At 46.1% G+C, this 27,740-nt stretch overlaps 1 protein-coding gene and 1 long non-coding RNA gene across 11 annotated transcripts; both read left to right on the top strand.

Annotated features, from left to right (window-relative positions):
- On the top strand, positions 1–27,740 carry lrrfip2 (leucine rich repeat (in FLII) interacting protein 2). Of its 10 annotated transcripts, XM_061040622.1 has the most exons (18): positions 1–180; positions 3,614–3,769; positions 10,788–10,874; positions 11,635–11,688; positions 12,561–12,617; positions 12,726–12,764; positions 22,063–22,104; positions 22,325–22,456; positions 23,056–23,127; positions 24,047–24,217; positions 24,365–24,457; positions 24,777–24,869; positions 25,672–25,770; positions 26,283–26,415; positions 26,553–26,723; positions 26,799–26,878; positions 27,076–27,180; positions 27,261–27,740. In XM_061040622.1, the coding sequence occupies exons 2-18, from the start codon at positions 3,680–3,682 to the stop codon at positions 27,369–27,371; spliced, it is 1,629 nt and encodes a 542-aa protein (XP_060896605.1). In that variant the 5' UTR covers positions 1–180; positions 3,614–3,679; the 3' UTR covers positions 27,372–27,740. The 10 variants fall into 10 exon arrangements, with proteins under 10 accessions (XP_060896605.1, XP_060896607.1, XP_060896608.1 ...); XM_061040624.1 differs by lacking the exon at positions 11,635–11,688; XM_061040625.1 differs by lacking the exon at positions 23,056–23,127.
- Positions 14,894–15,642, top strand: LOC132975822 (uncharacterized). Its single transcript, XR_009673311.1, has 3 exons — positions 14,894–15,138; positions 15,470–15,517; positions 15,614–15,642. It is a non-coding gene; the product is annotated as an uncharacterized LOC132975822 (long non-coding RNA).

Genomic DNA, 27,740 nt, shown 5'->3' with positions numbered 1-27,740 from the left:
GGTCCTCAGGCTCGGCAGAATTACGGAGCAGGAGGGCAGTGAAGCCGGAGAGGCGGACCGATGACAGCTGTCACTGCGGACTAAAACACCTCCAGTCCCTGACAACAGGCCGTATGGCTCTCCGCTGATCCTCCGGGAGAGAGAGGACAACGCTCGGGCAGTAACCCGGGTTATTTGGAGGTAAAATTTTATATTTCAGCGGTATATCTGAGGGGAGGCTCGGTGCCAGTTTGCCCTGTGTGAGCTAGCCCGGGTTAGCCCAGGTTAGCCCCGCAGCTATAACAGCAAGCTGCCCAGCTAAAGAGGTCAGCTACGTTAGCTTCGCATAATGTCTTCGTGCTGTCTTCACCTGTCTCTGGAGAACAGGTGAGGACAGCCGAGTAAGGCTCGGAGACGCGAGGTGAAGTTTTAAAGGGACGAAATGTTCATTGGCTCTCTCAGCTAGCTGCCAAAGGAGCCGGCTAACCTTAGCTAACGTCAACGTCAGACCCATTTGCAAGCTAACCTAGCAGGGCGGTTCACGGGCTAACATTAGCTCTGAGCTAGCTCAGATAAGGCAACCAGCAGATATAATGTACCTCTGATCTTTAAATGTGTAATATTTCGATCCTTCTGTGTGTAATATGTTAGTCTGTGTGTGTAACATGTTAGTCTGTGTGTGTGTAACATGTTAGTCTGTGTGTGTAACATGTTAGTCTGTGTGTGTAACATGTTAGTCAGTGTGTAACATGTTAGTCTGTGTGTGTAACATGTTAGTCAGTGTGTAACATGTTAGTCCGTGTGTGTTACATGTTAGTCTGTGTGTGTGTGTGTGTGTGTGTGTGTGTGCGTGTGTGCGTGTGTAACATGTTAGTCTGTGTGTGTTAGTCTGTGTGTGTAACATGTTAGTCTGTGTGTGTAACATGTTAATCTGTGTGTGTAACATGTTAGTCTGTGTGTGTTACATGTTAGTCTGTGTGTTAGTCTTTGTGTGTAACATGTTAGTCTGTGTGTGTTACATGTTGGTCTGTGTGTGTTAGTCTGTGTGTGTAACATGTTAGTCTATGTGTGTGTGTAACATGTTAGCCTGTGTGTGTAACATGTTAGTCTGTGTGTTAGTCTGTGTGTGTAACATGTTAGTCTGTGTGTGTAACATGTTAGTCTGTAACATGTTAGTCTGTGTGTATTACATGTTAGTCTGCGTGTGTTACATGTTAGTCTGTGTGTTACATGTTAGTCTGTGTGTGTTAGTCTGCGTGTGTAACATGTTAGTCTGTGTTAGCCTGTGTGTGTAACATGTTAGTCTGTGTGTGTAACATGTTAGTCTGCGTGTATTACATGTTAGTCTGCGTGTGTTACATGTTAGTCTGTGTGTGTGTGTGTGTGTGTGTAACATGTTAGTCTGTGTGTGTTAGTCTGTGTGTAACATGTTAGTCTGTGTGTGTAACATGTTAGTCTGTGTGTGTTACATGTTAGTCTGTGTGTGTTAGTCTTTGTGTGTAACATGTTAGTCTGTGTGTGTTACATGTTGGTCTGTGTGTGTTACATGTTAGTCTGTGTGTGTTAGTCTGTGTGTGTAACATGTTAGTCTGTGTGTTAGCCTGTGTGTGTAACATGTTAGTCTGTGTGTGTAACATGTTAGTCTGTGTGTAACATGTTAGTCTGTGTGTGTAACATGTTAGTCTGTGTGTGTGTAACATGTTAGTCTGTGTGTAACATGTTAGTCTGTGTGTGTAACATGTTAGTCTGTGTGTGTGTGTGTAACATGTTAGTCTGTGTGTGTGTAACATGTTAGTCTGTGTGTGTAACATGTTAGTCTGTGTGTATTACATGTTAGTCTGCGTGTGTTACATGTTAGTCTATGTGTGTGTGTAACATGTTAGTCTGTGTGTGTAACATGTTAGTCTGTGTGTGTTAGTCTGTGTGTGTAACATGTTAGTCTGTGTGTGTAACATGTTAGTCTGTGTGTGTTACATGTTAGTCTGTGTGTGTTAGTCTGTGTGTGTAACATGTTGGTCTGTGTGTGTTACATGTTGGTCTGTGTGTGTAACATGTTAGTCTGTGTGTGTTAGTCTGTGTGTGTTACATGTTAGTCTGTGTGTGTAACATGTTAGTCTGTGTGTGTGTGTGTGTGTGTGTGTAACATGTTAGTCTGTGTGTGTGTGTGTGTGTGTGTGTGTGTGTGTAACATGTTAGTCTGTGTGTGTAACATGTTAGTCTGTGTGTGTAACATGTTAGTCTGTGTGTGTAACATGTTAGTCTGTGTGTGTGTAACATGTTGGTCTGTGTGTGTAACATGTTGGTCTGTGTGTGTAACATGTTAGTCTGTGTGTGTAACATGTTAGTCTGTGTGTAACATGTTAGTCTGTGTTTAACATGTTAGTCTGCGTGTGTAACATGTTAGTCTGTGTGTGTTACATGTTGGTCTGTGTGTGTTACATGTTAGTCTGTGTGTGTTAGTCTGTGTGTGTAACATGTTAGTCTGTGTGTTAGCCTGTGTGTGTAACATGTTAGTCTGTGTGTGTAACATGTTAGTCTGTGTGTAACATGTTAGTCTGTGTGTGTAACATGTTAGTCTGTGTGTGTGTAACATGTTAGTCTGTGTGTAACATGTTAGTCTGTGTGTGTAACATGTTAGTCTGTGTGTGTGTGTGTGTAACATGTTAGTCTGTGTGTGTGTAACATGTTAGTCTGTGTGTGTAACATGTTAGTCTGTGTGTATTACATGTTAGTCTGCGTGTGTTACATGTTAGTCTATGTGTGTGTGTAACATGTTAGTCTGTGTGTGTAACATGTTAGTCTGTGTGTGTTAGTCTGTGTGTGTAACATGTTAGTCTGTGTGTGTAACATGTTAGTCTGTGTGTGTTACATGTTAGTCTGTGTGTGTTAGTCTGTGTGTGTAACATGTTGGTCTGTGTGTGTTACATGTTGGTCTGTGTGTGTAACATGTTAGTCTGTGTGTGTTAGTCTGTGTGTGTTACATGTTAGTCTGTGTGTGTAACATGTTAGTCTGTGTGTGTGTGTGTGTAACATGTTAGTCTGTGTGTGTGTGTGTGTGTGTGTGTAACATGTTAGTCTGTGTGTGTAACATGTTAGTCTGTGTGTGTAACATGTTAGTCTGTGTGTGTAACATGTTAGTCTGTGTGTGTGTGTGTGTGTGTGTGTAACATGTTGGTCTGTGTGTGTAACATGTTAGTCTGTGTGTGTAACATGTTAGTCTGTGTGTAACATGTTAGTCTGTGTTTAACATGTTAGTCTGCGTGTGTAACATGTTAGTCTGCGTGTGTTACATGTTAGTCTGTGTGTGTAACATGTTAGTCTGCGTGTGTAACATGTTAGTCTGTGTGTGTAACATGTTAGTCTGCGTGTGTAACATGTTAGTCTGCGTGTGTAACATGTTAGTCTGTGTGTGTTACATGTTAGTCTGTGTGTGTGTTACATGTTAGTCTGTGTGTAACATGTTAGTCTGTATGCGTAACATGTTAGTCTGTGTGTGTAACATGTTAGTCTGTAACATGTTAGTCTGTGTGTGTAACATGTTAGTCTGTGTGTAACATGTTAGTCTGTGTGTAACATGTTAGTCTGTGTGCGTAACATGTCTGTGTGTTTAACGTGTATTTTTGTCCTCTTTCAGGTATCTACACTCAGGTGTGTCTTGTGGATATTTTGTGGATCAGTGGTCGCTGGAGGAGCAGTGGAGATGGGGACTCAGGGCTCAGGCAGGAAACGAGCTCCTGTGAAAGATCGATTCTCCGCCGAGGACGAAGCTCTGAGCAGCATCGCCCGAGAGGTCAGGTTATCTCACACACACACACACACACACACACACACACACACACACACACACACACACACACACACACACACACACACACACACACACACACACACACTTGTTGGTCTATTATTTATAACATACCTTTATAATATAAATCTGCATAGTCACAGGATGTATGGTGTGATGTCAGCTCCGAGCTGATGAAGATGATGAAGAGTGGTTAATGAGAGCAGGAACATGCAGAGATGTTATTAATTATGATGTGATGATAAACTGAAGTTAAACAGCAGTTTTGTGCACTAAAGAACATACAATGATTTATTATCAGTTCATCCTGCGTTTGTCTCTGCAGACTCTTCAGTCTCTCTCCTTTTCTAACATCGTACTTCCCTAACAGCTTGTAAAATATGACGACCGGCTGACAGCAGACTTGTTCATGATCGTGATGTGAACTAGGGGTGCAGAAATGCAAAATTTTCTTCCCATTGTTAAAGCGAGTACTTGAGTAATTGTTTTGTAGTTCTTTTTTTTTCTTCTGTGATTCTTTTCCCCCACAGGAGGCCCCGCCCCCAAATATGACGCGATGCCGACTGTATCTGTTGATTAATTTGAATCTTCAGGATTTTAATAATTGTCAGTAATAGGCCTTTGTATTAACGTTCAAATATGAAATTTCTTACTTCAACATACAGCAAAACTCAAATAAAAATTCCCACAGACGTATCTTATGACCGTTTTAACACTTTATTATAATTAGAGCAGTGAGTGTGGCGAGCGGACGTGCAGACGTCAATGCGCACTCATCGCACGTTGAAGCTGTTTTGACAGCAACATTCTGTTAACAAAGACTACAGTCTGCAGTGTAGAGCACACTTTACTCAGGTAAATGAAGTTACAATAGAACAGGTGAACGATTTAAGTGTCTGTCTGTTTCATCTTTCTCCTCTGTGCGTAATGACATTCGCTCAATCTCGCTCATCCGTCCGCTATGAGCTATTTCTCCCTATAAGGTTGTTCCTTTTTGTAGTTATTAAAAGATTTTCAAATAATCATCTAAAATTCCAAAATAGAGGAAAACATCTAGTTATGCTGCTCTGTCCTGGATGATCAAACGTCATTGGTTTGGCGGGGTAAAGCGGTAATCGCAAAGTGAAAGTCCTTCTTTTTCTGTGGACTAAAAAGACAATTTGAACTGAACTTTCGTAGATCATATTTCATATTTCTTTTGTTTGGGACTTTTTGTTCATTGTGAATTCATAGGGGGGTTAATTAAAGGGATATTTTTGTAAGAGTAGCAGCGTACGGATCAACAACGGACGCGTTTCAGCACAGAGCCTTTATCAGCGCTTTGTTTGTCATCTATTTTCTTTTTGCGCTCGTGCACCGTAAGTTTTATTTCTGTTTGAGTGTGCTCCTTTTTCTCTGTTTTGAATTAGGCCTATCCTAGAACCCACAATGCAACAAGAAACATTTACAAAAATGTGGACTACAAAACGATTATCGATTAAATTTTTTTTGTAACCAATTATTATTTAATGAATTTGCACCCCTAATGTGAACATGCTCTTCTAAACTCTCAGTTTACTGGTGAGGTTGATGAGCAGCTTGTTTGTGTGACCTCCCGCTGTGTCAGGGTTAGTGAGGCCTCAGGAGCTGACCATGTTACTCAGACATGAAGGCTTGCTACATGGATCAGTCTCACTGTGACTCATCTAATGAGACATGAACTCCATCCAAACATCACCTCCACCTATCTTCTGTTTTTTTATTTTATGTATTTGTTCATTTTGAAGGTTTGTGTTATTATAGTTACCCTACTTTCATCTTCTACTTTATGTTCTTTTACCGCTCAAACACAAAGTCTTTGTATAAACACCCTAAACCTGAATCGAACCTGATTCTGTGATGTTCAGGTGTGCAGGTAAGGTTTCTCCAGGGAGTGTGTGTAGAGTGTGTGTGTGTGCAGGCAGAGACCACCAGCTATTCGGAGCAAAGACACTCTAACTTGTCTTGGGGTGTTTTCTTGAGTTCCTGTGGAGCAGGGAAGCAGCTGAGCCTGTACCAACACGTCTGGATTATTCTGTGTGTTTGTCAGCAGGCATCTGTTCCTCTGACAACAACACGTCTGGATTATTCTGTGTGTTCGTCAGCAGGCGGCTGTTCAACAGAACACTCTGTCCATCGACAAAAGAAAGTGTTTCCTGTTTCACATATTAAAGCTTTTATTGTGGCAGGAAAGTGTTTCCTGTTTCACAGATGAAGCAGCTCCTGGATGTCTGTAGAGTCATACCGAGTCACACAGGCCGACCATAGAAACATGACTCATCTAAACCCCCCCCCCCCCAACACACACCCACACACACAGACACACACACACACACAGACAGACACACCCACACACACACACACACATATTACAGCCCAAAGTTCATACTGCTTTGTAATCCAGTTTTATATCTGATCATTTAATAGTCAATGATTGTGTGTGTATATTACAGCCCAAAGTTCATACTGCTTTGTAATCCAGTTTTATATCTGATCATTTAATAGTCAATGATCGTGTGTGTATGTGTGTGCACATACGCACACACTTGCAAACACACAGAGCTATACATAGAGCAGAGACAGCACGCCCTCTCTCTCTTGCTGTCAGGCAGTCAACAGCTGCAGACGTCACTCAGCTCTCTCTCTCTCTCTCTCTTTCTCTCTCTCTCTGTCAATTCATTTCAATTCAATTTTAATTCAAAGGGCTTTATTAGCATGGAAAACATACGTTAACATTGCTAAAGCTTAAATCAAAATAAAACAAAAAATTAAGTAAAATTAAAGAATAACAAAGATTAAATATTTAACTAACAGAGCTGTGCAGGTTTACGATTTATTTTCTTTTTTTATAGATGAAAATGTAATTTAGCTTTTAAAGTATTTACAGATAACTTACAGAAATATAAAATAAAAATATTAAGATTTAAAGAGACAAAGGAAAAAAAAAGGTTTGTGTAGTTATATACAGGTATAATTAGATGATGGTGCAGGGATGTTTTGTTCACAGGGGTTTGGAGCTGTTGGACGCTCTCATAACTCATAGCTTCACATAACGTGCTGCAGTGTTTGCACACTGTTGTTCCTCACCCAGCAGGTACACCAGTTTGTGCTCGTTGTCCAATAAGTGAAATATTTTGTGTGTGTTTATGATGAGTGGGAAGAATGTGTCTCTGATGTCCTTATACAGAGGACAGGTGGTTAAAAAGTGGAGCTCTGTCTCCACCTCATGGGTGCAGTGGGTGCAGACTCTGTCCTCTTTGGGGAGCCAGGTCTGTCGGTGACGTCCTCTCTTGATGGCGAGGCCGTGTTCACTGAGTCTGTACGTGGTCAAAGATTTCCTCAGCTTTGGATCAGTCACAGTGCTCAGATATTCTGCTACTGTGTAATCTCTATTTAGGGCCAGATAACATTCTAATTTGCTCTTTTTTTTGTTTGATTCTGTCCAATGTGTTAAATAGTTTTCTTTTTGTTTTTTAATAATTTAGTTTAATCTGATTGGCTTTCTGTCTGAGGGCTCTGCTTGGGAGTACAGTCCCAGAACCAGGTGTCTGAGGGGTCAGCTCTCTGAAGCATCTCTGGAGTCAGAGTCCCAGAACCAGCTGTCTGAGGGGGCAGCTCTCTGAAGACTCTCTGGAGGTCAGGGCTTTGTAATGGAGTGTGTCAGGGTCACTTTCTTTTTAAATGGTTATAAAATTTAAAAGCTCTCTTTTTAATTTTGATGATTAAAAGGCATCGTCCTAATTCTGCTCTGCATGCATTATTTGGGGTTTTCCGTTGGACACGGAGGATGGATTTACAGAATTCTGCATGCAGAGTCTAAATTTGATGTTTGCCCCATTTAGAAAAATCTCGGTGTGCAAGTGGACCCCAGATCTCACAACCATACAGAGAAATGGGTTCTATATCGGAGTCCAGAATTTGAAGCCAGATTTGAATTGGGATTTCTAATTTGATGTTCCTTCTGATGGCGTAAAAAGCCCTTCTGGCCTTGTCTCCCAGGTCGTTCACAGCTCTTTTGTGTCTGGGGGGGGGGGGGGGGGGGGGGCATACTGGATAAGTGATTTGTGCTGAGGGTGTCAGCTTCTCATCCTGTCCTGGCATTAAAGTCACCACACACTACAGTGTGGCCACGGGCCTGAAAAAGGTTAATCTCCTCTTCTAGGATGTAGAACGTGTCCTCTTTATAATATGGGGATTCGACTGGAGGGATGTAGGCAGCACACATGAGGATGTTTTTTTCAGTTGAGGTTAGTTTTTTATCTATTTCTAACCAGATGTAAAAAGCTCCTATTTTGATCATCTTAATTGAGAGGGATAGTTCTGATTTATACCATATCAACATGCCGCCTGAATCACTTCATGTTTGATTCCTGTTAGCTTAGTGGATGATACCACCAGCTCTCTGTAGTGTACAGGGCAGCCAGTGTGGCCATCTCATTTGTACCACACGTCTCTTGTAGGATGATAATGTCTGTATCTGCGATTTATTTGGTGAAGTCCAGGTTTCTGCTCTTAGTACCAAAGGAGTGTAGGAGAATGGGTGGCAGGATGTCCTGTAGGGTGACCAGGGTATCCTCTGGGTGGTTCGGTCTGTCTCCTGGGTAGAGCTGGTTCTCTGGGTGGAGCAGGGTGGCCTCTGGGTGGAGCAGGTCCCCTAGGTGGTGCAGGTCCTCTGGGTGGAGCAGGTCTTCCGGATGTTGGTCTGTCTGAAGTGCTCATCTCTCTGTTTCTTCTGTGGGATGTGCTGGGTTTGCGGTTGAGTGCAACGTCTTTTAGGGTCTTTGCAAACACTGGGACTGTTGCCTTGAGGATGTGCACCTGGTCGTACAGGCTGTTCAGGTCCAGAGTGGGGTGGAGTGCCACATATATATTTGGCTTCAGTGCACAGTCTCTGGAGATTTGTGCATTTACCCTATGGATGAGGGCTGGGTGGAAGTCCCATCTGGGTAGCAGGGTCGAGATAACTACCCTTGCAGAAGGGAATGTGGCGGAGGCTTTATCTATGACCTTCTTGAGAGAATTGGCCACCTCTTCTCTCTGTGTTCTCAGGTTGTTTGAGCCAGTGAGAATGAAGGACCCTGGGTAGTCTTCTGTCAGCAGTTCCATGGCATGGCTGGTATTCCGGCACTTGATTTTAGCGACTCTGTTGTTAGGAAAGAGTTTTTTCTCTTCCACATACCTCCCATTTGAGTCCATGAGGAGTACAACTTGTGGGTTTTGAGTCGCGTTGCTTTCCGGAGGTCTGGTCGTTTGGTTGGTTGGAGGAGGGGTCTCTTCGGTTAGTGGCTCTTGACTTGGTGGTGTTGCTGAGTTATTGGGGTGTCGTCCTGGTCCTGTTGTTCTGTTGTTTCCTGTGGAGGGGTAGACAGCTCAATCACAGGTTGTTGGCTGCTCAACTCTCTCACCTTGTCTTCAAGCTTTCGCACCTCTTCTCTGAGCTGCCTCATCTCCTGCTTGTAGACCTCCTCATTGTCTTGGAGTCTTTTTACTGTGTTCCAAAGTGCAGACAGGTCTTTCTCCCCCCCACGGTGTCACTGGGTCTGTGTGAGTTATTCTTGCCGTGTGTTGTTGTTGTCTGCTCAGATTGGAGTGTGTTGATCTTTTGCTCCATTTCCACTTGCTTTATTTCTAACTGTGTGAATCTGTCTCTGTTACGGCCAGTGAATATAGGACCCAGATGCAGGACACATAAACATAGGGGTTGATTGGTAATGAGGTTTATTGTAGCAAATGGAGATGAAGATGGGTTGAAGATTCCGGAGGTTGGCAGAGTGAAGGGGATGACGGCTGATCAAAGCAGAGTAGGGGTGTGAGCGTGTGGTTTGGAGTCCAGAGAGCAGGTTGAGGCAGATGGCTGAGCAGGAAAGCAGGTGGGTGAATGGTGATCCTGAAGCAAAGGAAAAAACAGGATGAGACTCAAAACTAGCACAAGAAATTATTTTCAAAAATCGTTCAAAATCTTAATTAGCCTGAGACGTAGTCTACCACAGTAGTTGACACACAACGATCTGGCGATGAGTGGATGGAGAGCCGGGGTATATATACTGCTGAGTTGATGAGTAGATGGAGAGCTGGTGTGCAGGTTTGAGCAGGTGAAAGGAATGAACCTCAAACAGGAGGGAGCCACAGAGTGATGATGTTTTATCTGTTTCCAACAGTTATCTGTGGTGATCTTCAGTTAGCTTACTCCGGTTGATCACCCATTGTTCTGTGGCAGTTGGTGATAGCTTTAAGCTAGTTGTACCTTTGTCTTATTTTTTCTCCTTTTTTTGACTAAAGATGTTCAGTTTTTTTCTCTCAAAGTATCCTGGAGTCTTGGTTTTCTTTGTTGTTGTAGCTTATATTGTAATTTGTGAACGGGTTAGGGTCTCTGTATTACAGCTGAACCAAACCTCACAGACACATTTAAACTTCACACTCAAACATCGCCACATGCTGCGTGACATGGAAAACATTTTTTTAGTTATTTTACTCGCAGGATCTCAATATGTCCGGAATCATCATCTTCTGTTTAAAGTCGTCTGTAAAGAAGTTTCAGAATAAAGCACATGAAATAAAGAACCTTTTGCCGCCGGTTGCCTAGTGGTAAGTGTACGCACCCTATGTACGGCCCGGTTTCAAACCCAACATGTGGGTCCTCTCTCACTCTCCCTGATTTCTGACTCTTTCCACTGCCCTGAAAGTCCCTCAAAATAAATCCAAACAAAATAAAGAGATTACCTGTGATGTAATTGTAGATACGATGATTTTTGTCTCCGTCTTTGCGGGGGAGGTAATTTAAGACGCTGTAGTGAAAACACCCTGAGCACCTTATCACTTTGTTTATGCACTACTTTATCTCACCCCACCGTGTCCCTTCGCCTGCAGCTCCACCATCAGCTGGACAGTAATATATAGTTATTGTTATAATCCACTTTATATGTAAATGTTCTCAACTCTTCTGTGTGTGTTTATCTTTAATAAAATGTGTGTGTGTGTGTGTCAGGCGGAGGCGAGGCTCGCGGCGAAGAGGGCGGCTCGTGCAGAGGCAAGAGATATTCGAATGAGGGAACTGGAGCGACAGCAGAAAGAGGTAAACAACACCTGCGGATTAAAAATGTCACCTGAAATATCATAACTGCTGAGTGTGCAGGTCGTAGGGGTCCGACCTGAGAGTGTGTTCACAATAAAAACACACACACTCAACGCTGCTGCATGTCCACAGATCAAAACAAGCCAGATGTTTCACAGCTTAAAGTGTGATGGTTTAAACCCTCAGTCCAGATGTTTCACAGCTTAAAGTGTGATGGTTTAAACCCTCAGTCCAGATGTTTCACAGCTTAAAGTGTGATGGTGTAAACCCTCAGTCCAGATGTTTCACAGCTTAAAGTGTGATGGTTTAAACCCTCGGTCCAGATGTTTCACAGCTTAAAGTGTGATGGTTTAAACCCTCGGTCCAGATGTTTCACAGCTTAAAGTGTGATGGTTTAAACCCTCGGTCCAGATGTTTCACACCTTAAAGTGTGATGGTTTAAACCCTCGGTCCAGATGTTTCACAGCTTAAAGTGTGATGGTTTAAACCCTCAGTCCAGATGTTTCACAGGTTAAAGTGTGATGGTGTAAACCCTCAGTCCAGATGTTTCACAGGTTAAAGTGTGATGATTTAAACCCTCAGTCCAGATGTTTCACAGGTTAAAGTGTGATGGTTTAAACCCTCAGTCCAGATGTTTCACAGGTTAAAGTGTGATGGTGTAAACCCTCAGTCCAGATGTTTCACAGGTTAAAGTGTGATGGTACAAACCCTCAGTCCAGATGTTTTACTGAAGTTTTTTGTGTTGATCGCCCTCCTGCAGCTCTCTCTCCACTCTGCCAGCAGCAGGAAGTGGGGTCAGATCCACCAGTGGATGGTAAATAGTCGCACAGCTTGTCACTAACTGTGTGTCACAGCATGGAAATAAACAATAATAATCTGAGACTGTGTTAATCCGGATTTACACTGTGAGCTGAATCGTTTAAGACACGCGACCAGAGCTCATGCTGTACGAGTGAGTCATTAGTCTTTGTTGTCTGCTGTTGCCATGGCGATTTCAGATGCTTTCTGTTAGCATGCTCAGACACAATCAGGAAAAAGGGTAAATCTGTCACATTGTGAGTGTGTGCAGTCCTAAAATAAAAATCATCTGACCGGTCGTAGCAGCTGATTGGGTGTGTTGCTCGTTGTGCCTCCCCTTCCACAGCATGTCTAACGACACTCAATCTTTTGACCGGACATCAAATTCTGTCGTGCGATTCATGAATAGTTTCCAAAATGGCTGAAATTGTACAGTGAAGGCCAACTGCTTTAAGGGGCTGATGGTCCAGCATCTTCAGAGATGAAGGATGATCTGATGCGCACACACACACACACACACACACACACACACAAGGTTTTAGTGTTTGCTGCTACGTTTTTAAATAACAGTTGTGTGTGATATACAAGCTGTAGTTGTGTTATGGATTACAGACATGACGACTTCTGATTGGTTGTCAGCATGATGTCGGAAGTCAAGCATGGTGTGAATTTTAAGGAGGATGACTCCAATCATCCTTCTCCTCTGTGTGAAGGATCCTCCTCACTCTGTTACCCTCCTCATGCTCCTCATGCTCCTCCCCTTCTTCTCCCCCTCCGGCTCCTCCGGCTCCTCCCCCCACCCCCTCCTGCTCCTCCCCCTCTGGCTCCTCCTCCTGCTCCTCCCCCTACTCCTCTTGCTCCTCCTCCTGCTCCTCACCCTCATTGCAGGCCGAGACAGAGAAAGCTCGAACTGCTGCTGCTCGTCCTAGCAGTCGCCACCACCGGGTCTGTAACCCGCCCAAATACACAAACACAAAAACACACGCACACACTTCCTGCATTGTGTCTTCTGCAGTGACTCTGTATTCTGACTCCATGTTTCCATGACAACAGGGTCTGGATGATGATGTCATGTCAGTCCGCAGTTACAGGGTGCGTTCATTATGATTTAAACTTCTGTTGTTTTTTTAATATTGTTTTTATTATGAGAATGAGATAGTTACAGGTGAGATATTTAGGATGTTTTCACACCTGGATCGTTAGAGAAGTTCTTCTGTACCAGGAGGCGTTTTCGACGTATGTGAGCACAAAAATGTCTCTTGCATGTGAAACAAAATAAGCGAGCAGATATCGACTAGAAGAGGAAGTCTCTGCTTGCTTCCATCAAACCCTGGAGCGGTTCATTTACATTAAGAATGAATCAACACAGCCACCAACCCAACAGCAATCAACCTAGCAATCTAACCAGTAACCAACCCAGCAGCCAACCCAACAACCAACCCAGCAACAATCCAACAACCAACCCAGCAATCAACCCAGCAACCAACCCAGCAATCAACCCAGCAACCAACCCAGCAACAATCCAACAACCAACCCAGCAACAATCCAACAACCAACCCAGCAATCAACCCAGCAACCAACCCAGCAACAATCCAACAACCAACCCAGTAACAATCCAACAACCAACCCAGCAACAATCCAACAACCAACCCAGCAATCAACCCAGCAACCAACCCAGCAACCAACCCAGCAACCAACCCAGCAATCTAAACAGCAACCAACCCAACAACCAATCCAACAACCAACCCAGCAACAATCCAACAACCAACCCAGCAATCAACCCAGCAACCAACCCAGCAACAATCCAACAACCAACCCAGCAACAATCCAACAACCAACCCAGCAACCAACCCAGTAACAATCCAACAACCAACCCAGCAACAATCCAACAACCAACCCAACAACCATCCAACAACCAACCCAACAACCAACCCTGCAACCGACCTATGAACTTACCCAGCAACCAGTCGAACAACCAACCCAGCAACCAACACAGCAACCAACCAACCAGTCCAACAACCACCCCAGCAACCAGACAGTTTGCCAGAACATCCTTGGAGCACTGAAAGTCCTTTTCAATAGCCTCTCAGAACTCCACAACTACCGAAGCCCTAGCTCTCAGGATGCCAAGCTCGAAAGGCCTCCTTCTTCAGCCTGACGGCTTCCTTAACTGCTGGTGTCCACCAGCTGGTTTTTAGGTTGTTGCCACAACAGTGACCGACGGTCCTCTTGCCGCAGCTCCTATCAGCTGCCTCCAAATGGGGTATTTGTAGTAGTAGCAGCTAATAGCTAATACCAGTAGTAGTTGTAGTAGTAGCAGCTAATAGCTAATACCAGTTGTAGTTGTAGTAGTAGTAGCAGCTAATAGTAGTAGCTGCTAATAGTAACCTCTGCTTTTACTGAGCTGGTCTTGTACCTTTGCATGTAGCTGTCGTAGTTTCTTGGCCTTGGACAGATCTTGTTGAAAGCCTCTCTTTAACCTTTTTAGCATATGCACTCCGGATAATATCTAGATATTTACAGGAGGACTTCTCTGGAGATTCTCCCGACCTAGTCGTTCACATATGCTCCTCACAGTGGGGGACTTTCCCTGTCAGAGGGGAGACGTGATGTAAATAAACAACGCAGAAGTAGCAACAGAGTCCGCTACACGACGCCATAATGACAATATTTGCCTTTATATCAATGCTGTGTGTAATCCAATGGGATGACAACATCCACAAAAGAGTGGAGAACAACATACTGACGAACAGAAAACATAATGCAGCCGTTTAATTACGTGCACACAGATCGTAGTGGTCGCGTGCAGACACTTAGGCAGTCACTGTATATAAACGTCAGTGTCCTCCCATTGGCTCGAGATGAGCTCGAGTTGAAATCTCCGGAGTATATTGGACCGTGTTCAGACCGCGGATAAAATACTAGGGGTCTGGCCGGAGAAACTCCGGGTAAAGTCCCTGTGAAGAATGCGGCTGTTTGCGTTCACACATAGCCTAAAGAACCTCTGGGTAGCCAAATCTCCAGAGTTTTTCAGGAGATTTCTGTATGTGTGAAAAGGGGTTTTTGATTCACAAGTTTGTTAATGGCTTTATTTTTGTGAGTGGTGTCAAACATTTGACAAAAATGCTCATCTGCCTAAATGTTTATGAGTCAAATTGTGACCAGCTCACATGGCGTTTGTTTACCTACGCATCGGGTAAAATAGACGATGTGATGCCCGCTTAAAATATTTCAGTGTTAACATAAAAGGACCAAACGGAAAAATACAACAAGGAATCATTTGAGTCAGAACAAAGCAAATAAGCTACAGGTGTGAAAACATCCTAACAGTCTGTCAGAGACGCTTCTCTGCTTCTTGTTTGTCTCTGATTGTTTTTTTGTTCTTTGTTTGAAGTCAACCTCTTCAGGGATACGAGACCTCGGCTCCACGAAGAGTCGGTCCAGCACCCGTAGAAAAGACACCTTGGTGTGTGTGTGCATGTGTGTGTTAATGCGTGTAGCCGACTCAGTATAATACCTGTCCTGTTTTTATTTTAAACTTCTGTTAATGACTAAAATAAATTATATTTAAATGATTAAAATAATTATAACTAAAAGGACAAAGTCAGAAAGTGGGATCATTACCTGATGAAACAGAATCAGGTGAGTCTTCAGGGGATTCCTTTAAAACTAAAGTTTGTTTCACTGATTGCTGTGTTGGATGCTCAACCTGTTGATTGACTTATCCAGTGTTAGTGGCATTCACACCTGAAAGGTGTTTGATGTTCTGATTCTGCTGACACATGTCCTTTCCTCAGTCTGATGGACTCTCCTCTAGCTCTGCCCTCAAGACCTCACGCTCCACCGTACGTACCTGTGTGATCACTTGTATGTACCTGTGTGATCACCTGTATGTACCTGTGATCACCTGTATGTACCTCTCTCTTTCTCTCTGGGGTCAGAGCTCAGTTTTCGGCGATCTTCACGGACACAAAAAGTCTTCGTCATCTTCGTCAAAGAAAGACCTACTGGTCAGTTTACATTCTGAAGCTGTGATTAATATCAGATCAATAAGAGCTGTTCAGGTGTTTATTCAGTCTGACTCATTATTTTTTATATTAATATTCTGATGGTGATGATGATGTCAAATCCTTCAGACTGGTCTGTACCACGATCAGAGGAACTACAGCAGCCTGACAAAGACCAAACCTCCTCCTCCTTCTTCCACCTCCTCCTACCAGCCTCGGGTCTGCCTCCACTTCCTAATTTTTCTGCTCTGACTCATTGTTAAACGATCTCCTGCTGTTGTATACATACAGTTTGCTCTCAGAATCTTAAAAACACACACACACACACACACACAAAAGACACCTGTGTCCACCTGTTCGACACTCTCCCCCGTTTTCTTAATATTTCCTCTTTCCTCTCTGACAGGCCTCCTCCTCAACCTCCGCGGCTGTAACAGGCCTGACTCGCAGCTACAGCACGGTCAGCGTGTGTGTGTGTGTGAGAGAGTGTGTGTTCTGTACCAGACGTAAAGTCTATCTCACTCTGTGGACACATTGCTCCGATAGACGCTCACTGTGGGAATTTAAATGGAGCTGCTGCACACTAAGAGCTTCAGTCAGATAATCTGACACTATTAAAAACATACATATATATGTACCAGTAAATGGTCAGCGTCATGGTGGGTTTAAAGACATGAAAGATGTGGTGTTTTCTGATTCATGGTGTGTTTAAGGACCTTTAAACTGATATGTTTTTCTGAGTTATCTCCATGTGTCTTCAGGCTTCTGTGTATGATGATGCTGCACTGTGCGGCTCGGGCTACAGTTCCAAAGCTGTAAGTGTGTGTTTGTGTTGGACAGTTTTCAGCAGCCCGGTGTGTCTCCTGACATTTGTCTGTAACACCCTCCCTCCCCCTATAGCCCTCTGAATACAGCTGGTACTCCTCTGCAGCCAGCTCCACCCGCAGCAGCCCTGTGGTGAGCTCCACCCGGCAGTATGTCACTAACATACACCCTAATGGCGAAGTCCAGTCCTCTAACCATCACCCTCCACCCTCAGCATCACCCTCCTCTCTCAGCATCACCCTCCTCCCTCAGCATCGCCCTCCTCCCTCTCTCAGCATCACCCTCCTCCCTCAGTATCACCCTCCTCCCTCTCTCAGCATCACCCTCCTCCCTCAGCATCGCCCTCCTCCCTCTCTCAGCATCACCCTCCTCCCTCAGCATCGCCTTCCTCCCTCCCTCAGCATCACCCTCCTCTCTCAGCATCACCCTCCTCTCTCAGCATTGCCCTCCTCCCTCCCTCAGCATCACCCTCCTCCCTCAGCATCACCCTCCTCTCTCAGCATCACCCTCCTCTCTCAGCATCACCCTCCTCCCTCAGCATCACCCTCCTACCTCCCTCAGCATCACTCTCCTCCCTCAGCATAACTCTCCTCCCTCCCTCAGAATCACCCTCCTCCCTCTCTCAGCATCACCCTCCTCCCTCCCTCAGCATCACCCTCCTCCCTCAGCATCACCCTCCTCCCTCAGCACCTCCCTCCTCCCTCCCTCAGCATCACCCTCCTCCCTCCCTCAGCATCACCCTCCTCCCTCAGCATCACCCTCGTCCCTCCCTCAGAATCACCTCCCTCTCTCAGCATCACCCTCCTCTCTCAGCATCACCCTCCTCCCCCCCTCAGCATCACTCTCCTCCCTCCCTCAGAATCACCCTCCTCCCTCCCTCAGCATCACTCTCCTCCCTCCCTCAGAATCACCCTCCTCCCTCTCTCAGCATCACCCTCCTCCCTCAGTATCACCCTCCTCCCTCTCTCAGCATCACCCTCCTCTCTCAGCATCACCCTCCTCTCTCAGCACCTCCCTCAGCATCACCCTCCTCCCTCCCTCAGAATCACCCTCCTCCCTCCCTCAGCATCACTCTCCTCCCTCCCTCAGAATCACCCTCCTCCCTCTCTCAGCATCACCCTCCTCCCTCCCTCAGCATCACCCTCCTCCCTCAGCACCTCCCTCCTCCCTCCCTCAGCATCACCCTCCTCTCTCAGCATCACCCTCCTCCCTCCCTCAGCATCACCCTCCTCCCTCAGCATCACCCTCGTCCCTCCCTCAGAATCACCTCCCTCTCTCAGCATCACCCTCCTCTCTCAGCATCACCCTCCTCCCTCCCTCAGTATCACCCTCCTCCCCCAGCATCACCCTCGTCCCTCCCTCAGAATCACCTCCCTCTCTCAGCATCACCCTCCTCCCTCCCTCAGCATCACTCTCCTCCCTCCCTCAGCATCACCCTCCTCCCTCTTTCAGAATCACCCTCCTCTCTCAGTATCACCCTCCTCCCTCTCTCAGCATCACCCTCCTCCCTCAGCATCGCCCTCCTCCCTCTCTCAGCATCACCCTCCTCTCTCAGCATCACCCTCCTCTCTCAGCATCGCCCTCCTCCCTCCCTCAGCATCACCCTCCTCCCTCAGCATCACCCTCCTCCCTCAGCATCACCCTCCTCTCTCAGCATCGCCCTCCTCCCTCCCTCAGCATCACCCTCCTCTCTCAGCATCGCCCTCCTCCCTCCCTCAGCATCACCCTCCTCTCTCAGCATCACCCTCCTCCCTCAGCATCACCCTCCTCCCTCCCTCAGCATCACTCTCCTCCCTCAGCATCACTCTCCTCCCTCCCTCAGAATCACCCTCCTCCCTCCCTCAGCATCACTCTCCTCCCTCCCTCAGAATCACCCTCCTCCCTCTCTCAGCATCACCCTCCTCCCTCAGTATCACCCTCCTCCCTCTCTCAGCATCACCCTCCTCTCTCAGCATCACCCTCCTCTCTCAGCACCTCCCTCAGCATCACTCTCCTCCCTCCCTCAGAATCACCCTCCTCCCTCCCTCAGCATCACCCTCCTCCCTCTCTCAGCATCACAGCATCACCCTCCTCCCTCTCTCAGCATCACAGCATCACCCTCCTCCCTCTTTCAGCATCACCCTCCTCTCTCAGCATCACCCTCCTCCCTCTTTCAGCATCACCCTCCTCTCTCAGCATCACCCTCCTCCCTCTCTCAGCATCACCCTCCTCCCTCTCTCAGCATCACCCTCCTCCCTCTTTCAGCATCACCCTCCTCTCTCAGCATCACCCTCCTCCCTCTTTCAGCATCACCCTCCTCTCTCAGCATCACCCTCCTCTCTCAGCACCTCCCTCAGCATCACCCTCCTCTCTCAGCACCTCCCTCAGCATCACCCTCCTCTCTCAGCATCACCCTCCTCCCTCAGTATCACCCTCCTCCCTCTCTCAGCATCACCCTCCTCTCTCAGCACCTCCCTCAGCATCACCCTCGTCCCTCCCTCAGAATCACCTCCCTCTCTCAGCATCACCCTCCTCTCTCAGCATCACCCTCCTCCCTCCCTCAGCATCACAGCATCACCCTCCTCCCTCAGCATCACCCTCCTCCCTCCCTCAGCATCACTCTCCTCCCTCCCTCAGAATCACCCTCCTCCCTCCCTCAGCATCACCCTCCTCCCTCTTTCAGAATCACCCTCCTCTCTCAGCATCACCCTCCTCCCTCTTTCAGAATCACCCTCCTCTCTCAGCATCACCCTCCTCCCTCCCTCAGCATCACCCCCCTCCCTCTTTCAGCATCACCCTCCTCTCTCAGCATCACCCTCCTCCCTCCCTCAGCATCACCCCCCTCCCTCCCTCAGCATCACCCTCCTCCCTCAGCATCACCCTCCTCCCCCAGTATCACCCTCCTCCCTCAGCATCGCCCTCCTCCCTCTCTCAGCATCACCCTCCTCCCTCAGCATCGCCCTCCTCCCTCCCTCAGCATCACCCTCCTCTCTCAGCATCGCCCTCCTCCCTCCCTCAGCATCACCCTCCTCTCTCAGCATCACCCTCCTCCCTCCCTCAGCATCACTCTCCTCCCTCCCTCAGAATCACCCTCCTCCCTCCCTCAGCATCACTCTCCTCCCTCCCTCAGAATCACCCTCCTCCCTCTCTCAGCATCACCCTCCTCCCTCAGCATCACCCTCCTCCCTCAGTATCACCCTCCTCCCTCCCTCAGAATCACCCTCCTCCCTCTCTCAGCATCACCCTCCTCCCTCAGCATCACTCTCCTCCCTCAGCATCACTCTCCTCCCTCCCTCAGAATCACCCTCCTCCCTCCCTCAGCATCACCCTCCTCCCTCCCTCAGCATCACCCTCCTCCCTCTCTCAGCATCACCCTCCTCCCTCTCTCAGCATCACAGCATCACCCTCCTCCCTCTTTCAGCATCACCCTCCTCCCTCTCTCAGCATCACAGCATCACCCTCCTCCCTCTTTCAGCATCACCCTCCTCTCTCAGCATCACCCTCCTCCCTCTCTCAGCATCACCCTCCTCCCTCTCTCAGCATCACCCTCCTCCCTCTCTCAGCATCACCCTCCTCTCTCAGCATCACCCTCCTCCCTCAGCATCACCCTCCTCCCTCTCTCAGCATCACCCTCCTCTCTCAGCACCTCCCTCAGCATCACCCTCCTCTCTCAGCACCTCCCTCAGCATCACCCTCCTCTCTCAGCATCACCCTCCTCCCTCTCTCAGCATCACCCTCCTCCCTCAGCATCACCCTCCTCCCTCTCTCAGCATCACCCTCCTCTCTCAGCACCTCCCTCAGCATCACCCTCCTCTCTCAGCATCACCCTCCTCCCTCAGCATCACCTCCTCCCTCTCTCAGCATCACCCTCCTCTCTCAGCATCACCCTCCTCCCTCAGCATCACCCTCCTCCCTCCCTCAAAATCACAATCCTCTCTCTCAGCATCACCCTCCTCCCTCTCTCAGCTTCACCCCCTCCCTCAGCAACAGTCCACTATACAATGCTATGTTTACAGTTTTTGCTCTCACATTAATGCTTGTCGTGCAGTTTGATATCAAAACGGTCATGTGCATACAGTCTATGGTTGAGCTTCAGTACCCCCCCATTCCACTGGCTTGCTGTGATTTATCGTGTGCGTGTGTGTGTGTGTGTGTGTCCTTCCTTCAGTCTTCCTCTGATGAAGACACAGTGAGCAGTGTGTCTCAGGAGCGAGGCAGCAGAGGTCGCAGAGACAGTGTGGTGAGCTGCAAACATCTGATGATGTCATTACTGTGAAACTGTGACATCATCACTTGAATACATCATTGATAATTACCCTCTTCCCGTCTTCCACCCGTTCCCCCTCCTCCAGTTGTCTGATTTCTCTGACATCAGTGAGTCAGCAGCAGATTATTTCAGTCGCTCTAACAGACGAGGCAGCGTGGTGTCAGACCTCGATGATCTGATGGTCCCTGACCTCGACGCAGTGAGTCAGTCAGGGGTGAAGATTTAACTGTGATGAAGGTTTATTAACTGTGATGAAGGTTTATTAACTGTGATGAAGGTTTAACTGTGATGAAGGTTTACTAACTGTGATGAAGGTTTAACTGTGATGAAGGTTTAACTGTGATGAAGGTTTATTAACTGTGATGAAGGTTTATTAACTGTGATGAAGGTTTAACTGTGATGAAGGTTTAACTGTGATGAAGGTTTATTAACTGTGATGAAGGTTTAACTGTGATGAAGGTTTAACTGTGATGAAGGTTTATTAACTGTGATGAAGGTTTATTAACTGTGATGAAGGTTTAACTGTGATGAAGGTTTAACTGTGATGAAGGTTTATTAGCTGTGATGAAGGTTTAACTGTGATGAAGGTTTAACTGTGATGAAGGTTTAACTGTGATGAAGGTTTAACTGTGATGAAGGTTTATTAACTGTGATGAAGGTTTATTAACTGTGATGAAGGTTTATTAACTGTGATGAAGGTTTAACTGTGATGAAGATTTAACTGTGATGAAGGTTTATTAACTGTGATGAAGGTTTATTAACTGTGATGAAGGTTTAACTGTGATGAAGGTTTAACTGTGATGAAGGTTTATTAACTGTGATGAAGGTTTATTAACTGTGATGAAGGTTTAACTGTGATGAAGGTTTATTAACTGTGATGAAGGTTTATTAACTGTGATGAAGGTTTAACTGTGATGAAGGTTTAACTGTGATGAAGGTTTAACTGTGATGAAGGTTTATTAACTGTGATGAAGGTTTAACTGTGATGAAGGTTTATTAACTGTGATGAAGGTTTATTAACTGTGATGAAGGTTTATTAACTGTGATGATTAAACATTAATATCTGGTGCATGGGTTGAAATAAACTGATTCCACAATCTGTTTGCGATTGGTTCTTTAGTGAGTGTGTGAGCCTGGCGTGCAGCAGCATGGACTGATGGAGGTTCTTCGTCTGTGTTTTTTTGATCTGTGAACATGTAGCATTGACCCCAAACTCAGTGTGACTCACAGGAAGCTGCTCGGAGCATGACAGCACGGCTCATTCTGTTTATACTTCTTAATATCTAACTCTGAATGCATTTGTTTCTTTCAGCTGGACGACAAATGTGATAAACAGTATTCAGACTTCAGCCGGGTGAGTGCATTTATATATGCATCATGTTCATCAGTTTAATTGTTTAATAACACATTTAAACTCTACTGATTTAACCACAGAGCAGAAGAGCTAATGTGTGAACTACCACACTACATGTGACATCACTTCATGCTGGAGGTTTAAGCAATCATCTGATACTCTTTAGTTTCTCTGTAAAAAACATGATGGATTGATTGATGGATAAATTCTCTCTCTCCAGCCGTCGTCTCGCTGTGCGACGCCCGGCCTCTCAGCAGCCACTCTGGCGTCTCTTGGCGGCACGTCGTCACGTCGTGGTAGCACGGACACAGGCAGCATCTACGACCCCGACACCAGCCTGAGCGAGCTGAGGGTGAGAACACACATTCATACAGTTTATTTAATATCCTATTATTATTAGAGTCAATACTCTGATGAACACGTTTCTTCTTCACCAGGACTTTAAAGGGATGGGTATGTATTTTTGCAGTGTGGTATTACGAGGTCAGAATATTATCCACCTTAGAGGTCGGTCAGCCTGGCCCCTTTAAGGAGAGGCCGGCAGGAAAGCAGCTCAGAAGCTAGGCTATGTTGTTTTACACACGGGTTTGATTGCTTCACGTAAATTAGCTAATTTCAAGAAAAACGTTGTGGTAAGTGTTCTTTGTATTATATTGTGAATTTTACTGCATCCCAGTTTGAGCACATTTTATCTCCTGTGGAATATACAGTGACTATTGATAAATATCTCATACAACTACATGGCAAAAATACAAAACTGAACCACGTTTTCTGTCTGAGGAGCTCACGGTTACAATGCTTCCCCTTTACATTTGAACATCTGTTTCTTACTGCTTTAACCTTTTTTCGTAATTTTGTGGGGGGGTCATATGTCTGTGATGGCAGCTCGGGTGCTCTGTAACTCTCCTTGATAACCCCCCCCCCCCTCCTCCTCCTCCCTGTGCTCTGCAGGACATCTATGAGCTAAAGGACCAGATTCAGGATGTAGAGGGGCGCTACATGCAGGGGCTCAAAGAGCTGAAGGTATAGGGGCTCCCAGCATGCTCTGCTTCTTCCTGTACTATTGGGAGTCACTAACCCCACATCCTCCCCACCCCCCTCACTCTCACCTCTCCCCACTGTGCCTGCTGCTGTCTCTGTCGCTGCCTGCTCTTGTCTGGTTCATCATCCTCCCTTTGCTTTATCCATTGTTTCCCACTCATAGAGGGTAGCTGGGCGGGCAGCCCAGGTAAATTTATGGCCGCACGAGTATATTTCCAACCTCTTTTTATTTAATTTTCATTGAATCATAAATTTGCTGCGTGTGCGACACAGAGAGAGCGCATGTGACAGAGTGCAGGCGCTCTCTCTCTGGACCTCACGGCAAAACCAAGAGAGCTGTATCATAAAGGCTTCAGAGAGAGAGGGTCTACTGTCTGTACACCCCACTTACCATCACTAACCTGGTTAGTTCATCACTAACCTTGTTGGTATATCACTAACCTGGTTAGTTCATCACTAACCTTGTTGGTATATCACTAACCTGGTTAGTTCATCACTAACCTGGTTAGTTCACCATTAACTGGTTAGTTCATCACTAACCTTGTTGGTATATCACTAACCTGGTTAGTTCATCACTAACCTGGTTGGTTCATCACTAACCTGGTTAGTTCACCATTAACTGGTTAGTTCATCACTAACCTTGTTGGTATATCACTAACCTGGTTAGTTCATCACTAACCTGGTTGGTATATCACTAACCTGGTTGGTTTATCACTAACCTGGTTGGTTCATCACTTTTGATCCCTGTCACCATGGCAACATCTCGGATGTTTCTCACTGTTATGACCTCACTAATCTTGATTTTACTTTTAAGAAGGGCGTGTGTTTGGTCTAAAGTGTTAAAGTGTGAATAAGCACCTGGTGCACTCAGGTGAGCTGAGCTGTGACTCCGCCCCCTCAGGAGTCCCTGGTGGAGGTGGAGGAGAAATATAAGAAAGCGATGGTGTCTAACGCTCAGCTGGACAACGACAAAGGAAACCTGATCTACCAGGTGGACACGTTGAAGGACGTGATCGAGGAGATGGAGGAGACGACGGCGGAGATGAAGAGAGAGCTGGAGGAAAAAACTAAGGTGAGGAACACACCTGTTCATACAGGACGTACCTGAGGCAACTCATCCTGTCAATCTGTGCATGTCGCAGTACACACTCTCAGAGATACAGACACTTTATATATAAATATAGTATTCATATAAATACATATTTAAAATGTGTTTCAGGAGCTGGAGCGGCAGAAGCACACCTGTTCGGTTCTGCAGCACAAACAGGAAGAACTGAAGGAGGGGATCAGACAGAGAGACGAGCTCATAGAGGTGATCACATGACCTCATCATACCTCATCATACACCTGTACATGGGTCTGTGCAGGCTGCAGGGGGCGCTCTGCTCCACAAGAACCTGCTATGGATTGAGTGACAGCTGTAGGGCCCCTCCCCTTCTCTTCTCCGTCCTGTCTCCTTGTCGTGTCCTCCTTCACCTGTTTCACATGTTTCACCTGTTGGTTTTTGCTTCATTTTCTCTTCTTCTGTCTGTGTTCTTTTCTTCCTCCTGTCTCCTCCTCTTCATGGTGTCACCTGTCTCCTCTTCATGGTGTCACCTGTCTCCTCTTCATCCTGTCACCTGTGGCACCAGGAGAACCAGAGGCTGCAGACTCAGGTAGACACCCTCAGCAGGGAGATGTTCGACCTGCAGGAGACCATAAACTGGAAGGACAAAAAGATCGGGGTAACTCATGCTGTCTCTGCATGATGGACACCTGTAGGCTTTAACACACCTGGTGTGGACTGGTCCTCACTTAGACTGGTTCTCACCTGGACCTGACCCCACAGTGTGTGTTTCTGCATGTTGTGAAAACAGAGCTAACACTTTGTGCTCAGTCTGTGAAATAAGATAAAAATATTTAAAGATGTGACAACATGCATGCTCACCTGTGAAGGACCTGGTCAATTAGTAACCATCAATTAGAGGTCAAATAGAGATGAATTAGAGGTCAATTAGTGGACACATAGTCAATCCCCACTCATTAACCTTCACCCATGACACGTGCTGTGTGTGTGTGTGTGTGCTGTGTGTGTGTGTGTGTGTGTGTGTGTGTGTGTGTGTGTGTGTGTGTGTGTGTGTGTGTGTGTGTGTGTGTGTGTGTGTGTGTGTGTGTGTGTGTGTGTGTGTGTGTGTGTGTGTGTGTGTGTGTGTGTGTGTGTGTGTGTGTGTGTGTGTGTGTGTGTGTGTGTGTGTGTGTGTGTGTGTGTGTGTGTGTGTGTGTGGCATGTCTTTCCAACCTTGTTTCCACTTGTGCTCTCTTTTATCTGTCCTCTGTCCTTCTTTCCTTTCCTCTCCTCCCTGTCTTCTCGTACTCTCCTTGTCCCAACTTTTCGTCTCCCCTTGTCTCTTCTCCTTGTCCTTTCCTCTATCCTCGTTCCCTCCTCTCTTCTTCCCTGGTCCCCTGTTATCGTCTTGTTCCCCACATCCCCTCTATCTCTCCACCTTCCTCGTCCCCTCCTCCTCTCCTCCCCTCCCCCCGGAACAGGCTCTAGAGAGACAGAAAGAGTACTTTGATTGCATTAGGAGTGAGAGAGACGAGCTCCGAGACGAGCTCTCTGACATCAAAGTGAAGATGAAGACGGAGGTGAGTCTTCGTCACACTAAGAGGAGCTTAATTTATATTTATTTATTTGTATCTTATTTTTATTTTTTTATTTTTTTACTGTTACCATGACAACAGTGTCCTACATATTATTAGCGGTAACCAGTCGAGTGTAGAGGAGACGTCACCATGGTAACAACTAGTGATGGTGAACACAGGGTAACGACGCTTCATTTAATGAAAACGGAAATCATTAATTATTTAAATGTCCATAAAAGGTCAAGTTCAGGTCATCTGCACACAACGTCCTCATTCATTTCATGAGTGCCACCATGAGGAGTCCTGGAGAAGTGACAGTAGGGAAATAACCTGGACCTCAGAGCGCTGTGTTTTATAGTCATAAAGAGATTTATCCTCAGATGATCAAATCAGTCAGGATGACTTATCAATAAAAATCATTTCTCACTAATCTATTCAAACATCCTCCACCTGTCCAACAGGTGTGACGAGCAGCCAGCATCAAACACTCCCTCTCTCCCTCTCTCGCCCTGTAGAAACATGGACTTGTCATTATCCCAGATGGGACTCCAAACGGAGACGTGGATCTCGAGTGTCCGTCCTCAGGTATTACGGTGGTCTCTCAGGAGGCCGCCCAGGTGCTGGAGTCTGCAGGGGAGGGTCCTTTAGGTGAGTCCAGGTGACACAGACTGCTCTTTGTAAAGACGTGACTTTAATTATGAACCCTAAGAAGGATTGATTGAAATCTGACTATTTTCTTTTTTCATATAAACAAACTCTAAATAAATAATGCCATGTTGTCCCAGATGTGCGGCTTCGTAAGCTGGCGGAGGAGAAAGACGAGCTGCTGTCTCAGATCAGGAAGTTGAAGAATCAGCTGGAGGATGAGAGACAGAAACAGTCGAAGACAGACGGTGCGTTCACTGACGGGGAGAGAGTGGAGAACGGTACAGACCTTCACTTCATCGAGATGCAAAGTGAGTTTACTCCCGTCCTTCAGCACACACTTTGTAAAGATGACAGTTTGAATCTCACGGTTCTTTCACCTGCAGGAGACGCTAACAGACAGATCAGTGAATACAAATTCAAAATCTCTAAAGCAGAACAGGAAATGGGTACGATGGAACAAAATGTGAGTTATCTGAGTTACACATAACAACACATTCACTCTTTAGTCTTTTCATGTCCGGTTGAGGTGTGATGTCGGGGTGAGGAGAGGTGTGATGTCGGGGTGAATGTTATTCCCTACACTCCAAACAGTGGAGGGGTCTCCTGAGCATGATTGCAGGGGCCAACTGTGTGTTTTGATTTGGATTTGTTTGTTTTCAGATCAACAGACTTGAAGGTCAGGTGAGTCGTTACAAAGCTGCTGCAGATAATTCTGAACGAGTGGAGGACGAACTGAAGGTGGAGAAACGTAAACTACAGAGAGAGGTATAGGTCAACATGTTTTTACACAAAGATAAATAATTAAAAATGAATAGGTCACTGAGTGTGTTTGTGTGTGTGTGTAGCTGCGTACGGCTCTGGATAAGGTGGAGGAGATGGAGATGACCAATAACCACCTGGTGAAGCGTTTGGAGAAGATGAAGGCCAATAGGAACGCTCTGCTGTCTCAGCAGTGAGCAGCGTCTTCTCACCATCAAGCCTTTAAATCTCCTCCCACTGCCAAACTGCGTCTGCAGCAACTCTAAGCGCAAACACTCGGACATTAGTAACCTCTAAAAGTAGCAGAAGAAGAGCACATGCGTGTTCACCACAGGGAGAGAGGCGAGGACATTTCACTACGTAATCTGTCATGTTTAATTCTCTGCTCGGGGGCGGGGCTTTGTTTTGTTTTGTTTTGATAAGTTGCATGAATGAGTAAAAAGCTTTTAAAGCGTGACGGCTGCTCCGCTCTTTCCTCACAGTGAAGTGCCTTTTACACGAGCTGACGATTCTCTGAAAGGTTTCAAATATTTAAAGATTTCTGCTCAATAAAAGTGTGATTTACA

The sequence above is a fragment of the Labrus mixtus genome, chromosome 6 (assembly GCF_963584025.1).
Source record: "Labrus mixtus chromosome 6, fLabMix1.1, whole genome shotgun sequence".
NCBI lineage: Eukaryota > Metazoa > Chordata > Actinopteri > Labriformes > Labridae > Labrus > Labrus mixtus.
The sequence above is the reverse complement of the archived record's forward strand: the minus strand, read 5'-3'. Positions and strand labels throughout refer to the sequence as shown.